Here is a 15379-nt window from a genome sequence, read left to right as displayed (position 1 = left end):
TATCAGCTAACGGAAACACTGAGACACACACACACACACACACACACACACACACACACACACACACACACACACACACACACACACACACACACACACACACACACACACACACACACACACACCTTTTCCATACAAATAATATGTAATTAATGTCTCAGAATTTACCAACATATGGCAATAAGGTCACCCAAATTTAAATAAACATGCTATAGTTTATATACAATATATGTATCTTGCCATTTCATGTAGCCTAATAAAATGATCTAATAATAGGTTTGGTACTGATTGACCCATCCAGCATTGAATTCTCTTGACTAAGGAAAGAAAGGCTGTATCCTACTGTAACATACTGTATAACCTACCTCTTGTAATTGTTCCAACTCTTGCTTCAGCGTCTCCTGTTCCGATTCCAGATCGGCATACTGGTGCTTTAGAGTGTGGTTCTCATCCAACACAACAAGACCGCATTCTGCCGCCCTTATCTTCTCTCTGTTCGCTTCCGCAAGTTCCTGGGTAAGCCGCGCCACCTCCGCCCGGTACTGATCCACAGTCTCCCCGCATCCTCCACCGGCAGCCATCACCCTTCTCTCCCTGTCTCCTTGCGTTGGACACGCAGAGGCGGAAGTTGGAGGATGCTGAAACAAACGCAGCGGAACAAACCCCCCTGTTAAATGTGGGAAAGCCAGGTGGAATACGAATAGGCTATGGCAGAACAGCACCAAAATAAATGCTGTTTCTATCAGTGAAAGATGACGATTATTAGCCTACTTCAATTGAGGGGTCGTAGCATAATGATACATTACGGTAGAGTGACCTCTTCATCAATTCTTTATAATCATTTTTGATTATTCACGGGATGCAGGACGCCATCTCTCGATTTTTTTAAAGAAAAGTGGTCCACGAAGCATCCATCTCTCGTGTCGTCACTAGGACTACACGTCGACGCATTTTGCTGTCAACGCTGAGAAAATAAAATGTATTGTCTGAGTACATTTTAATAGGCCTACCTGAAACCTGTGAAGATCAGAATTTTGAACAATATAAAATTATTAGGCAAATATTATCTTTAGAGATACCGAAAACGTTATCTTCTTAAGAGATATTGGATTCAATCACTGTCAATATTCGTGTATTATGCTGAATAAATGACCAAACCATATAAGCCCATGTCTATGGTGTTAAAGTGTATTATATGCATAAAACAATTTAAATGTTAAATTAGCTTCATGATGCTACAAAAAATAAAAATAAAATACAAGCAGAGTCATTTGAACTGGGTTAATGTTGGTTACATTAATTGCACTCAACATGGTCATCTAATGGATGATACAGGAACATCCCACAGCAACGCAATGGCCAGTAAGGATCATAACTTACAGTGCTTGCTTCAGGCAGTTTTTTAAAGAAGAAAACTATTAACAAAAATGTATATACCTGTTACACTTCTGTTTTCCAAATGACCGACAAAGGCAACAGGTCGCAACTTATGGTCTTTCTGACCTAGGCTACTTTATAAGCACAAACACCTGTCTGAAATATGTCTGTGACGAGGGACGCTATCTATACAAAAGTATGTGGACACCCCTTCAAATTAGTGGATGCGGCTATTTCAGCCACACCCGTTGCTGACAGGTGTATAAAATTTAGCATACAGCCATGCAATCTCCATAGGCGAACATTGGCATTAGAATGGCCTTACTGAAGAGCTCAGTGACTTGGCACCGTCATAGGCAACATGGCACCATCATAGGATGCCACCTTCCCAACAAATCAGTTTGTCAAATTTCTGCCCTGCTAGAGCTGCCCCGTTCAACTGTAAGTGCTGTTATTTTAAAGTGGAAACATCTAAGAGCTCAGTGGTAGGCCAAACAAGCTCACAGAATGGGACCGCCGAGTGCTGAAGCGCGTAGCACCTGCACACAAGCCTAAGATCACCATGCGCAATCCCAAGCGTCGGATGGAGTGGTGTAAAGCTCGCCGTCATTGGACTCTGGAGCAGTGGAAACACGTTTTCTGGAGTGATGAATCACGCTTCACCATCTGGCAACCCGCCGGATTAATCTGGGTTTGGTGGATGCTAGGAGAATGCGGCAACAGTTTGGGGAAGGCCCTTTCCTTTTTCAGTATGACAATACCCCCGTGCACAAAGTGAGGTCCAAACAGAAATAGTTTGTTGAGATTGGTGTGGAAGAACTTGACTGGCATGCACAGAGCCCTGACTTCAACCTCACCGAACACCTTTGGGATGAATTGGAACGCCGACTGCGAGCCAGGCTTAATCGCCCAACATTAGTCACCGCAGCAATGTTCCAACGTCTAGTGGAAAGCCTTCCCAGAAGAGTGAAGGCTGTTATAGCAGCAAAGGGGGGATCAACTCCATATTAATGCCCATGATGTTGGAATGAGATGTTCGACAAATCCAAAATGGCCCCATTTGGCCCCATATAGCAATTACGTCAAGTCAAGTGTATTTGTCACATGCACAGGATACACATGGTGTACACAGTACAATGAAATGCGTACTTGCAGATTCACCTCTCAAAAATGTGACAGTAATACAAATAGAAGTAATTCCTTTGAAAAATAGTACAAAATAAAAGCTCAGTGGAATAAATATAGAATAAATGAAGTCCAATAAAATGCATTTGTACTACAGAAAATGTGTTTTTTATTCGTTAATCATTTCACTTTCCACATGCACCTTTACTTAACTAATTGGTGTATCAGCATTGTTAATATGTATAAGTGATAAATAAGAATATATATATTTATCAGGTATAAGCAGACAATTTTACTCCAAAGTGAGTTATACAGTTAACTCATTCCGTATGTGGCCCTTTCACAAAACAACACAGTATATTATGAGGTTGCAAGCACTATATGATCCAACGTTCTGAGTCTTTGGAACCATAATAGTATCAGATATGTACAGTATCTTGCCTGGGACAAGATATACTGTATTTTTTATTTGATTTATTTGAACATTAAAAAAACATAAAATACAACCACATTATGTGGACACAATGCACTTACAATCGTCGAGGATGACACAAAAAAAGTTTGAAAATGTTATATCCTGTCTACATTTTGTCAGTATGGGTCAAATATAGCTGAAATTCTTGGAAATGTACTTCTCTGAATTCACCATCTGACCCGTAAATAACCCCAGCTCAAATGAAGATAAGGAGAGCTATAGCTCAATATAACAATACAGCCATAGAAAGGAGAAGGAAGGGAAGGGCTGCTAGGGCACGCAATAGTAGAACTTTGTAGACTATAAACACACTGAGCAAAAATGTTAAAGTCAAAAGGGTATGTCATACAATGGTCAAACTATCTAAGATTTACAAGAGGAGGTAGTGTGATCAGAAGACATAGCTAAACCTTCTGTCCTGCAGATAATTATGCCATTAAACCGTTGTACTCAGATATACACTCCTCACATAATATCTGTATTGAGAGTTATCACCAAAACACTAGTACTGTAGGTTGAATAAGCAGCTTCAGATGCATTCTGTTGTAAATAAAGGACTTTATATATAGACATGTACACTTTCACATGTATTTATATCTGTACATTAGAAGTCCTAGAATAGGGATTATCTTTCAGAGACTATTTTACTGTACAGGGACTATTCTTAACATCAACGTTAAACAATATTTTCAGAACCACAGCCACATGAGAAATACAGACACCACACAAATGTAATCATTAGAAATGAGATGTATTACAGTATTTATTTATGTATGTGTATTCATGTATTTACAATATCATTATACAATTCCAGTCAACATATCTGGATGAGTGGAGAGTGAGTTGATAAAAAAACACCAAAATGTTATTCACTTTACTCAGCCATATTGCTTTATCTGTGAGAGATAATACTCCATTATCAATTCATTCATCAGTTTCAACAGCTTCTGAGATAGCAGCACCATGATTCCCTCTATACGGACACAGATGACAACATACAGATACATCCTATTTACAAAGCTTTTGAAGATACATTTCTTTAGTGTTCATTGTGTCAACTGAACGTGACTCTTGGGATTGGGAATTAATGTTGGGTCCAGGGGGAGCATAGAGCTTGGTGATGCAGGTGTGGCAACATAGGTAGAAAAGGTTGGAACGGCAATACCCCTCGGTAAAGCTTTTGTAGTAGTTGGTATGGCCCGTACGGTAGTGAGCAAGCATTCAACGGAAACTGTTTGGTCATGGAAACAAATGACAGGATAATTTTATTGAGGTTTTTGTCAACTGTTTCAAGCATGACTCACGTCTTATACAATCACATATACAGTCGTGGCCAAAAGTTTTGAGAATGACACAAATATAAATTTTCACAAAGTGTGCTGCCTCAGTTTGTATGATGGCAATTTGCATATACTGCAGAATGTTATGAAGAGTGATCAGATGAATTGCAATTAATTGCAAAGTCCCTCTTTGTCACGATTGTGTGGCGGATTAACGGACCAAAATGCAGCTTTTGGAAAATAAGCCATCTTCTTTTATTATAACACGAAGATGAACACGACACAAAAACACTTTAACAAAACAACAAAACAAAACGACCGTGAAGCTACAAACGTTGTGCACAAACATACAGGCTACTAACGTTCTTACATAGACAATTACCCACAACCAATGAGAGCCTATGGCTACCCTAAATAAGGCTCCCAATCAGAGACAACCGAAATCAGCTGTCTCTAATTGGGAACTCATTCAGGTAACCATAGACTCTCCTAGATAACTAACCAACATAGACAACGCTAGACATATACACTCAACACAAAACCATCTACTACACCCCATAACCCCTTTACCAAATAAACACCCAAAACCAACAAAATATAAACATTCCCCATGTCACACCCTGACCTAACTAAAATAATAAAGAAAACAAAGAATAATAAGGCCAGGGCGTGACATAACCCCCCCCTTGAGGCGCGAACTCCGGGCGCACCATACACAGTCTAGGGGAGGGTCTGGGTGGGCTCCCCTCCACGGTGGCGGCTCCGGCTCTGGTCGTAGTCCCCACGTCACCACAGTACCTAACCACCTCCTAGGCTTCCTCCAAACGACCCCCCTCCACATTAACCCCATTGCATTAAGGGGGAGTTCCGGACTAAGGGACAGCTCCGGACTAAGGACCAGTACCAGGGTAAGGGGCAGTACCAGGGTCAGGGGCAGTACCAGGATAAGGGGCAGTACCAGGGTAAGGGGCAGCACCAGGGTAAGGGGCAGCACCAGGGTAAGGGGCAGCACCAGGGTAAGGGGCAGCTCCAGGGTAAGGGGCAGCTCCGGACTGAGGAATGGCAGCTCCGGACTGAGGGACTGCAGCTCCGGACTGAGGGACTGCAGCTCCGGACTGAGGGACGGCCCATGGCTGGCTGACAGATCTGGCTGCTCATGGCTGGCTAACTGATCTGGCTGCTCATGGCTGGCTGACGGATCTGGCTGCTCATGGCTGGCTGACGGATCTGGCTGCTCATGGCTGGCTGACGGATCTGGCTGCTCATGGCTAGCTGACGGATCTGGCTGCTCATGGCTAGCTGACGGATCTGGCTGCTCATGGCTAGCTGACGGATCTGGCTGCTCATGGCTAGCTGACGGATCTGGCTGCTCATGGCTAGCTGACGGATCTGGCTGCTCATGGCTAGCTGACGGATCTGGCTGCTCATGGCTAGCTGACGGATCTGGCTGCTCATGGCTAGCTGACGGATCTGGCTGCTCATGGCTAGCTGACGGATCTGGCTGCTCATGGCTAGCTGACGGATCTGGCTGCTCATGGCTAGCTGACGGATCTGGCTGCTCATGGCTAGCTGACGGATCTGGCTGCTCATGGCTGGCTGACTGATCTGGCTGCTCCTGTCTGATTGGCGGCTCTGGCAGATCCTGTCTGGTTGGCGGCTCTGGCAGATCCTGTCTGGTTGGCGGCTCTGGCAGATCCTGTCTGACGGACGGCTCTAGCGGCTCCTGTCTGGCTGGCGGCTCTAGCGGCTCCTGTCTGTCGGACGGCTCAGTGGGCTCATGGCAGACGGGCGGCTTTGCAGGCTCATGGCAGACGGGCGGCTTTGCAGGCTCATTGCAGACGGATGGCTCAGATGGCGCTGGGGAGACGGATGGCTCAGATGGCGCTGGGGAGACGGATGGCTCAGATGGCGCTGGGGAGACGAGCAGTTCAGTCAACGCTTTGCAGACGGCAGACTCCTGCCGGCTGAGGCGCACTGTAGGCCTGGTGCGTGGTGCCGGGACTGGTGGCACCGGGCTGGGGACACGCATCTCAGGGCTAGTGCGGGGAGCAGCAACAGGACGCACAGGACTCTGGGGACACACAGGAGGCTTGGTGCGTGGTTTAGACACTGGTGGTAAAGGGCTGGAGACACGCACCATATAGCTAGTGCGTGGAGGAGGCACTGGTGGTACTGGATTGGGGCGGGGAGGTGGCGCCGGAAATACCGGACCGTGCAGGCGTACTGGCTCCCTTGAACGCCGAGCCTGCCCAACCTTACCTGGTTCTATGCTCCCCGTCGCCTGACCAGTGCGGGGAGGTGGAATAACCCGCACCGGCCTATGTAGGCGAACCGGGGACACCATGCGTAAGGCTGGTGCCATGTACGCCGGCCCGAGAAGACGCACTGGTGACCAGATGCGTTGGGCCGGCTTCATGACATACGGCTCAACGCTCAGTCTAGCCCGGCCGATACGTGGAGCTGAAATGTACCGCACCGGGCTATGCACGCGTACAGGAGACACCGTGCGCTCTACTGCGTAACACGGTGTCTGCCCGTACTCCCGCTCTCCACGGTAAGTACAGGGAGTAGGCGCAGGTTTCCTACCTGACTTCGCCACACTCCCTTTAAGGCCCCCCCCAAGAAATTTTTGGGTTGTACTCACGGGTCTCCAGCCTTGTCTCCGTGCTGCCTCCTCATATCGCCTCCTCTCGGCTTTCGCTGCCTCCAGCTCTTCACGAGAGAGGCGATACTCTCCAGGTTGATCCCAAGGTCCATCTCTTTCCAATTCGTCCTCCCAACTCCAGAGATCCTGTGTAGGTAGGTCCTGTTGCCGCCTTCCATGCCGCTTGGTCCTATGGTGGGTAATTCTGTCACGATCGTGTGGCGGATTAACGGACCAAAATGCAGCAGTTGGAAAATATGCCATCTTCTTTTATTTTAACACGAAGATGAACACGACACAAAAACACTTTAACAAAACAACAAAATAACAAAACGACCGTGAAGCTACAAACGTTGTGCACAAACATACAGGCTACTAACGTTCTTACATAGACAATTACCCACAACCAATGAGAGCCTATGGCTACCCTAAATAAGGCTCCCAATCAGAGACAACCGAAATCAGCTGTCTCTAATTGGGAACTCATTCAGGTAACCATAGACTCTCCTAGATAACTAACCAACATAGACAACGCTAGACATATACACTCAACACAAAACCATCTACTACACCCCATAACCCCTTTACCAAATAAACACCCAAAACCAACAAAATATAAACATTCCCCATGTCACACCCTGACCTAACTAAAATAATAAAGAAAACAAAGAATAATAAGGCCAGGGCGTGACATAACCCCCCCCTTGAGGCGCGAACTCCGGGCGCACCATACACAGTCTAGGGGAGGGTCTGGGTGGGCTCCCCTCCACGGTGGCGGCTCCGGCTCTGGTCGTAGTCCCCACGTCACCACAGTACCTAACCACCTCCTAGGCTTCCTCCAAACGACCCCCCTCCACATTAACCCCATTGCATTAAGGGGGAGTTCCGGACTAAGGGACAGCTCCGGACTAAGGACCAGTACCAGGGTAAGGGGCAGTACCAGGGTCAGGGGCAGTACCAGGATAAGGGGCAGTACCAGGGTAAGGGGCAGCACCAGGGTAAGGGGCAGCACCAGGGTAAGGGGCAGCACCAGGGTAAGGGGCAGCTCCGGACTGAGGAATGGCAGCTCCGGACTGAGGGACTGCAGCTCCGGACTGAGGGACTGCAGCTCCGGACTGAGGGACTGCAGCTCCGGACTGAGGGACGGCCCATGGCTGGCTGACAGATCTGGCTGCTCATGGCTGGCTAACTGATCTGGCTGCTCATGGCTAGCTGACGGATCTGGCTGCTCATGGCTGGCTGACGGATCTGGCTGCTCATGGCTGGCTGACGGATCTGGCTGCTCATGGCTAGCTGACGGATCTGGCTGCTCATGGCTAGCTGACGGATCTGGCTGCTCATGGCTAGCTGACGGATCTGGCTGCTCATGGCTAGCTGACGGATCTGGCTGCTCATGGCTAGCTGACGGATCTGGCTGCTCATGGCTAGCTGACGGATCTGGCTGCTCATGGCTAGCTGACGGATCTGGCTGCTCATGGCTAGCTGACGGATCTGGCTGCTCATGGCTAGCTGACGGATCTGGCTGCTCATGGCTAGCTGACGGATCTGGCTGCTCATGGCTGGCTGACGGATCTGGCTGCTCATGGCTAGCTGACGGATCTGGCTGCTCATGGCTGGCTGACTGATCTGGCTGCTCCTGTCTGGTTGGCGGCTCTGGCAGATCCTGTCTGGTTGGCGGCTCTGGCAGATCCTGTCTGGTTGGCGGCTCTGGCAGATCCTGTCTGACGGACGGCTCTAGCGGCTCCTGTCTGGCTGGCGGCTCTAGCGGCTCCTGTCTGTCGGACGGCTCAGTGGGCTCATGGCAGACGGGCGGCTTTGCAGGCTCATGGCAGACGGGCGGCTTTGCAGGCTCATTGCAGACGGATGGCTCAGATGGCGCTGGGGAGACGGATGGCTCAGATGGCGCTGGGGAGACGGATGGCTCAGATGGCGCTGGGGAGACGAGCAGTTCAGTCAACGCTTTGCAGACGGCAGACTCCTGCCGGCTGAGGCGCACTGTAGGCCTGGTGCGTGGTGCCGGGACTGGTGGCACCGGGCTGGGGACACGCATCTCAGGGCTAGTGCGGGGAGCAGCAACAGGACGCACAGGACTCTGGGGACACACAGGAGGCTTGGTGCGTGGTTTAGACACTGGTGGTAAAGGGCTGGAGACACGCACCATATAGCTAGTGCGTGGAGGAGGCACTGGTGGTACTGGATTGGGGCGGGGAGGTGGCGCCGGAAATACCGGACCGTGCAGGCGTACTGGCTCCCTTGAACGCCGAGCCTGCCCAACCTTACCTGGTTCTATGCTCCCCGTCGCCTGACCAGTGCGGGGAGGTGGAATAACCCGCACCGGCCTATGTAGGCGAACCGGGGACACCATGCGTAAGGCTGGTGCCATGTACGCCGGCCCGAGAAGACGCACTGGTGACCAGATGCGTTGGGCCGGCTTCATGACATACGGCTCAACGCTCAGTCTAGCCCGGCCGATACGTGGAGCTGAAATGTACCGCACCGGGCTATGCACGCGTACAGGAGACACCGTGCGCTCTACTGCGTAACACGGTGTCTGCCCGTACTCCCGCTCTCCACGGTAAGTACAGGGAGTAGGCGCAGGTTTCCTACCTGACTTCGCCACACTCCCTTTAAGGCCCCCCCCAAGAAATTTTTGGGTTGTACTCACGGGTCTCCAGCCTTGTCTCCGTGCTCCCTCCTCATATCGCCTCCTCTCGGCTTTCGCTGCCTCCAGCTCTTCACGAGAGAGGCGATACTCTCCAGGTTGATCCCAAGGTCCATCTCTTTCCAATTCGTCCTCCCAACTCCAGAGATCCTGTGTAGGTAGGTCCTGTTGCCGCCTTCCATGCCGCTTGGTCCTATGGTGGGTAATTCTGTCACGATCGTGTGGCGGATTAACGGACCAAAATGCAGCAGTTGGAAAATATGCCATCTTCTTTTATTTTAACACGAAGATGAACACGACACAAAAACACTTTAACAAAACAACAAAATAACAAAACGACCGTGAAGCTACAAACGTTGTGCACAAACATACAGGCTACTAACGTTCTTACATAGACAATTACCCACAACCAATGAGAGCCTATGGCTACCCTAAATAAGGCTCCCAATCAGAGACAACCGAAATCAGCTGTCTCTAATTGGGAACTCATTCAGGTAACCATAGACTCTCCTAGATAACTAACCAACATAGACAACGCTAGACATATACACTCAACACAAAACCATCTACTACACCCCATAACCCCTTTACCAAATAAACACCCAAAACCAACAAAATATAAACATTCCCCATGTCACACCCTGACCTAACTAAAATAATAAAGAAAACAAAGAATAATAAGGCCAGGGCGTGACACTCTTTGCCATGCAAATTAACTAAATCCCAAAAACATTTCCATTGCATTTCGGCCCTGCCACAAAAGGACTAGCTGACATCATGTCAGTGATTCTCTCGTTAACACAGGTGTGAGTGTTGACGAGGACAAGGCTGGAGATCACTCTGTCATGCTGATTGAGTTCGAATAACAGACTGGAAGCTTCAAAAGGAGTGTGGTGCTTGGAATCATTGTTCTTCCTCTGCCAACCATGGTTACCTGCAAGGAAACACGTGCAGTCATCATTGCTTTGCACAAAAAGGGCTTCACAGGCAAGGATATTGCTGCCAGTAAGATTGCACCTAAATCAACCATTTATTGGATCATCAAGAACTTCAAGGAGAGCGGTTCAATTGTTGTGATGAAGGCTTCAGGGCGCCCATGAAAGTCCAACAAGTGCCAGGATCATCTCCTAAAGTTGATTCAGCTGCGGGATCGGGGCACCACCAGTACAGAGCTTGCTCAGGAATGGCAGCAGGTGTGAGTTTATCTGCACACACAGTGAGGCGAAGACTTGCCTAAGAACACAGCCATGAATAAAGAATGGTACCAACACATCCTCCGAGAGCAACTTCTCCCAACCATTCAGGAACAGTTTGGTGACGAACAATGCCTTTTTCAGCATGATGGAGCAACTTGCCATAAGGCAAAAGTGATAACTAAGTGGCTCGGGGAACAAAACATCGATATTTTGGGTCCATGGCCAGGAAACTCTCCAGACCTTAATCCCATTGAGAACGTGTGGTCAATCCTCAAGAGGCGGGTGGACAAACAAAAACCCACAAATTCTGACAAACTCCAAGCATTGATTATGCAAGAATGGGCTACCATCAGTTAGGATGTGGCCCAGAAGTTAATTGACAGCATGTCAGGGCGGATTGCAGATGTCTTGAAAAAGAAGGGTCAACACTGCAAATATTGACTCTTGCATTCAACTTCATGTTATTGTCAATAAAAGCCTTTGACACTTCTGAAATGCTTGTAATTATACTTCAATATTCCATAGTAACATCTGACAAAAATATCTAAAGACACTGAAGCAGCAAACTTTGGGAAAATTAATATTTGTGTCATTCTCAAAACTTCTGGCCACGACTGTACTGTCAGTGGAGGCTGCTGAGGGGAGGACGGCTCACAATAATGGCTGGAACGGAGTAGATGGAATGGTATCAAACACACAATGGTTTGATACCATTCCATTCACTCCATTCCGGACATTACTATGAGCCATCCTCCCCTCAGCAGCCTCCACTGTATACCGAGTATATGTATCCTTATCTGACAGGTAATACAAGTATTCTAAAACTGCACATGTTGTACTTAATAGTTTGTTTCGATGCCTATGTAATGTAATTATACACTTGCTGGTGTTGATTAAAACTATATTACACCCACCTCACTATAAAGAAGCCCAGGTTAGGATGTACATATAGGGGTCTGGTCTCTGGCCATCATTTCCACGTCCCTTAGCATCTCAGTCTATCTCCATTTGGCTCTGCGGTTCTGGAACCAAATCTGAAGACAACAGTGAGCATGATAGCAAATGGATGTTTGTGCCCTCTGACAGATAACTTGGTGTTCGACTTATGCAAGCAGATGATAAGGACTGTTTCTGTTTCTCCAGATGGCAAACATGGATAACAGTGATAACTCAAGACAACTCTTCATAACACTGTCAATGATTCATTCTCACGGATTATTGCTGTAATATTGTATGATTTTTTTGTAAGATTCAATTGGAAATCTTTGTTGAACCCATATACTACCATGTTTAATGAATTGTACTTGTAACCAATGTACTCGTATAAGAAGCTCATACTGTAGATATATTTCAGCATGTCTCAGATGTTTCATGCTAGCATACCTGCACTCTTCCCTCGGTGAGCTTCAGATGAGAGGCAAGTGTGTCCCGGATGTGGACATCAGGATAGTGGGTCTCCAAGAACACCTTCTCCAGCTCCTCCACCTGACCTGGAGTGAAGCTGGTCCGGGTCTTCCTTCTCCTCCTGACCTGGAGTGAAGCTGGTCCGGATCTTCCTTCTCCACCTGACCTGGAGTGAAGCTGGTCCGGATCTTCCTTCTCCTCCTGACCTGGAGTGAAGCTGGTCCGGGTCTTCCTTCTCCTCCTGACCTGGAGTGAAGCTGGTCCGGATCTTCCTTCTCCACCTGACCTGGAGTGAAGCTGGTCCGGATCTTCCTTCTCCTCCTGACCTGGAGTGAAGCTGGTCCGGGTCTTCCTTCTCCTCCTGACCTGGAGTGAAGCTGGTCCGGATCTTCCTTCTCCTCCTGACCTGGAGTGAAGCTGGTCCGGATTTTCCTTCTCCACCTGACCTGGAGTGAAGATGGTCCGGATCTTCCTTCTCCACCTGACCTGGAGTGAAGATGGTCCGGATCTTCCTTTTCCACCTGACCTGGAGTGAAGATTGTCCAGGTCTTTCTTCTCCTCCTCTGCACTGTGCACACCAAACACAAGCAAAAGAGTCTGTATCATCGTCAAAATGACCATTATCATCATCATCATCCTCCATCCTCGTCCTCCTCATTCTTATCATCGTCATAATCAAAAACCCATTTTTTATAATGTCGTTCATCCTCAGATATGATTCCGCTCCTTGATTCCAGCAATATTGACTGTAAGACTTGTGCTAAATCTCACCATGATGAGCTTGGCAGCTGTTCCTCTCCCACTGGATTCTGCCTTCGTCCTGGCCCTCCTCTCTCCCTGCTCTGTCCTGAACAATACTATCTTTACAGGAGCCATTACTGTGGCTGCTGGAGTCCCCACTGTGGTCTTGGGAGATGCGGTCAATATTGCACTCTCCAGAGTGTAGTCTTGTGACCTCTGTGTTGTGGTCACCTCTCCAGTCACTGACGATGTGCACATGCTGTGGCAGCACCCTGTGTTGAAAAGTTCCTTCTGTGGACAGAAAGAAAGCACAATATTGCCTGATTATCTTTGTCCTAAAAATAACTCTATGAACTACTAGCTCAATTCAGATAATGTTACCATAAAATATGATACACAGAATACAATTTCCCAGACTTGAGACAGAATCAGCAGTTTGACATCTAACCCCTTTGCCTCCTTGTAATGTATACTCCCCCAAAATCTCTTATGTTACATAGGCCTGCCCATAATAGTAACATAACAAGTCAAGGTCAATTGAACACACAGTGCCTGTATGTACATGCTAGTATGGACATTCTTCATTCTGTCTGTTAACCGACCATCCACCTAGCCCCTTTTGCCTCTCTTCTCCCACTCTGGATGGCTTCTTCAGGATCTCCTCAATAGAGTGGGACAGTTTTTTAGGAGTACTCGCAGTGTTGTCCACTCCTCTATCCAGAGTGAGCAGTTCATTAGAATTCTCTCTCAAACGTTTCTTTGGTCCATGCACCGTCACTTGCATAGTAGTCATGCTCCCCCTTTTTAAAATCCTTTGTACTTGTAGGCTCCTGATGTCTTCTGTTGTCTGTTCTTGGTCTATTCCTATGCCTTCAAAGCAACTCTCTGTTTCTCTCCTTCTGTCGTTCTTTTCTTCTTTCTGTCAGGTAAAGGGAGTAAGCTAGTTGTCCTCCTCCTTTCTTCCTCATCAAGCAGATTGTGTTTGGCCAGCATCATATGATCATTAAGAGGAGGGGTAAAGTTTACTGTTGAACTATGCCTTTCATGGTAATCCACTAACACTAATCAGTGTTGCGCTGAGCTGAGATATCCCAACTCCAATTTACCTTGTGTCACTTTTTCTTTTTCACAGCTGCATGTTTTACTACCAGCGCAATTTGAACAGTGTTGAACACACGTACCAACAACTTCATCGTTATCGTTATCTAAAATAGCAACACTATCTATATCTGAAGGGATATTTAATTATTTGTAGTTGTGTAATTCTAATCAATTTAATCAATGTAATGTTTTGAAACTTTAGTTAAGAATATCTTGTGTCATGTTGTAAGTGTTGTAAGTGTTGCTGCTCTTCCTTGTTTACAGGTATATTGCCCACATATCTTTACGTTTACTACTCTGGCCTCCACATGAACTCTCATACACTACGCCTGTGTTTACACAAGCAGCCCAATTCTGATCTTCTTTTCACTTGTTCATATTTTTAAAAGATCAGAATTAGGCTTTTGACCAATCAGAAACGCTCTGAAAAAATATCTAATGTGATTGGTCAAAAGACCAATTTAGAGTAAAAGAATATCAGAATTGTGTAAACGCAGCCTACCTTGCTTCACCTTTTAGTCTGCTGTTTGTGAGGGACTTCTTATGGTACTACAGAGCAGAGCCATCGAAGGTTTGAGGGTGTCTCTCTCTACTGGTGGAGAAAAGTATGGCACTGTATGGTGGAGTATGGTAGAAAAAGTATGGCAGTAAAATATCTTTATTTTCTCCTATAGGAGACTTTGGATTAGATCCAGTCCAATAACATCAACGTAATAATTTAGCAACTCAGAGCAACAACAACAACCACCCTGAATGACCTTTTAGTCCCCAGATTTCTTGTTGCAACAACGGCTTTGACTGTCCAAAAAATGTTGATAAAATGTATCTTAGATCACCTGTCTGGTTTGCTCTGAAGATTGCTTGCATTCAATTGACACAGGAACTTTTGTGTTTTCATACATTATACTGAAAGCAGCTGAGACCTTACCAAATCAGAGTGGGGAGTACGAGGAAGGACTCCATGCCCCACTTCTTTTTTGGATGACACAGAGAGAGATGTACACACGACACAGAGAGAGACAGTGTGTGGCGTGTGTGTTTGACCTACCTACCCTGCTTTAAAAAAAACTTTATTTAACAAGGCAAGTCAGTTAAGAACAAATTCTTAATTATAATGACAGCCTACCCCGGGCCACACCCTGAATATCCTTGAATATCCAAGATGGCGTAGCAGTCAGACGTCTTTGTCCTTCGTCTTGTCGTGTCACATGTACATATCTTTTTCTTTGCATATATTTTTTATATTTTTCTAAACCTCAACTTCAAAATACTCTCCTGCAACCCGCCTCACCCAATGTGGTGGGGATCTGTTTTTTTTCGAAAGTATTTTTTATTTACCTCGGAACCGGAATCCCCAAACAGAGGGGAGTCAGC

The 15379-nt window shown here is 47.0% G+C and overlaps 2 protein-coding genes across 7 annotated transcripts in view; both read right to left on the bottom strand.

Moving 5' to 3' along the window:
* LOC129862380 (protein bicaudal D homolog 1-like) overlaps positions 1–947 on the bottom strand; it is a 79503-nt gene extending 78556 nt beyond the window's left edge. For 4 of the 6 annotated variants that reach the window (XM_055933980.1, XM_055933983.1, XM_055933984.1 and 1 more), the window contains exons 1-2: positions 772–946; positions 366–638 (exon numbers count right to left, since the gene is read on the bottom strand). In XM_055933980.1, the coding sequence (XP_055789955.1) occupies positions 366–638; positions 772–825 (327 nt within the window). In that variant the 5' untranslated portion in view covers positions 826–946. Of the gene's footprint in view, positions 1–365; positions 639–771 lie in introns of all 6 variants that reach the window. The other 2 variants (XM_055933985.1, XM_055933981.1) reach the window with 2 other exon arrangements.
* A 2762-nt stretch (positions 948–3709) lies between these two features.
* Positions 3710–13688, bottom strand: LOC129861813 (paired box protein Pax-3-B-like). The gene is made up of 6 exons (XM_055932965.1): positions 13542–13688; positions 13064–13195; positions 12935–13020; positions 12143–12731; positions 11674–11793; positions 3710–4208 (listed from the first exon to the last, which is right to left on the bottom strand). The coding sequence occupies exons 1-5, from the start codon at positions 13686–13688 to the stop codon at positions 11758–11760; spliced, it is 990 nt and encodes a 329-aa protein (XP_055788940.1). The 3' UTR covers positions 3710–4208; positions 11674–11757.
* Between the last annotated feature and the right edge of the window lie 1691 nt (positions 13689–15379).

The sequence above is a fragment of the Salvelinus fontinalis genome, chromosome 9 (assembly GCF_029448725.1).
Source record: "Salvelinus fontinalis isolate EN_2023a chromosome 9, ASM2944872v1, whole genome shotgun sequence".
Classification (NCBI taxonomy): Eukaryota; Metazoa; Chordata; class Actinopteri; order Salmoniformes; family Salmonidae; genus Salvelinus; species Salvelinus fontinalis.
The sequence above is the reverse complement of the archived record's forward strand: the minus strand, read 5'-3'. Positions and strand labels throughout refer to the sequence as shown.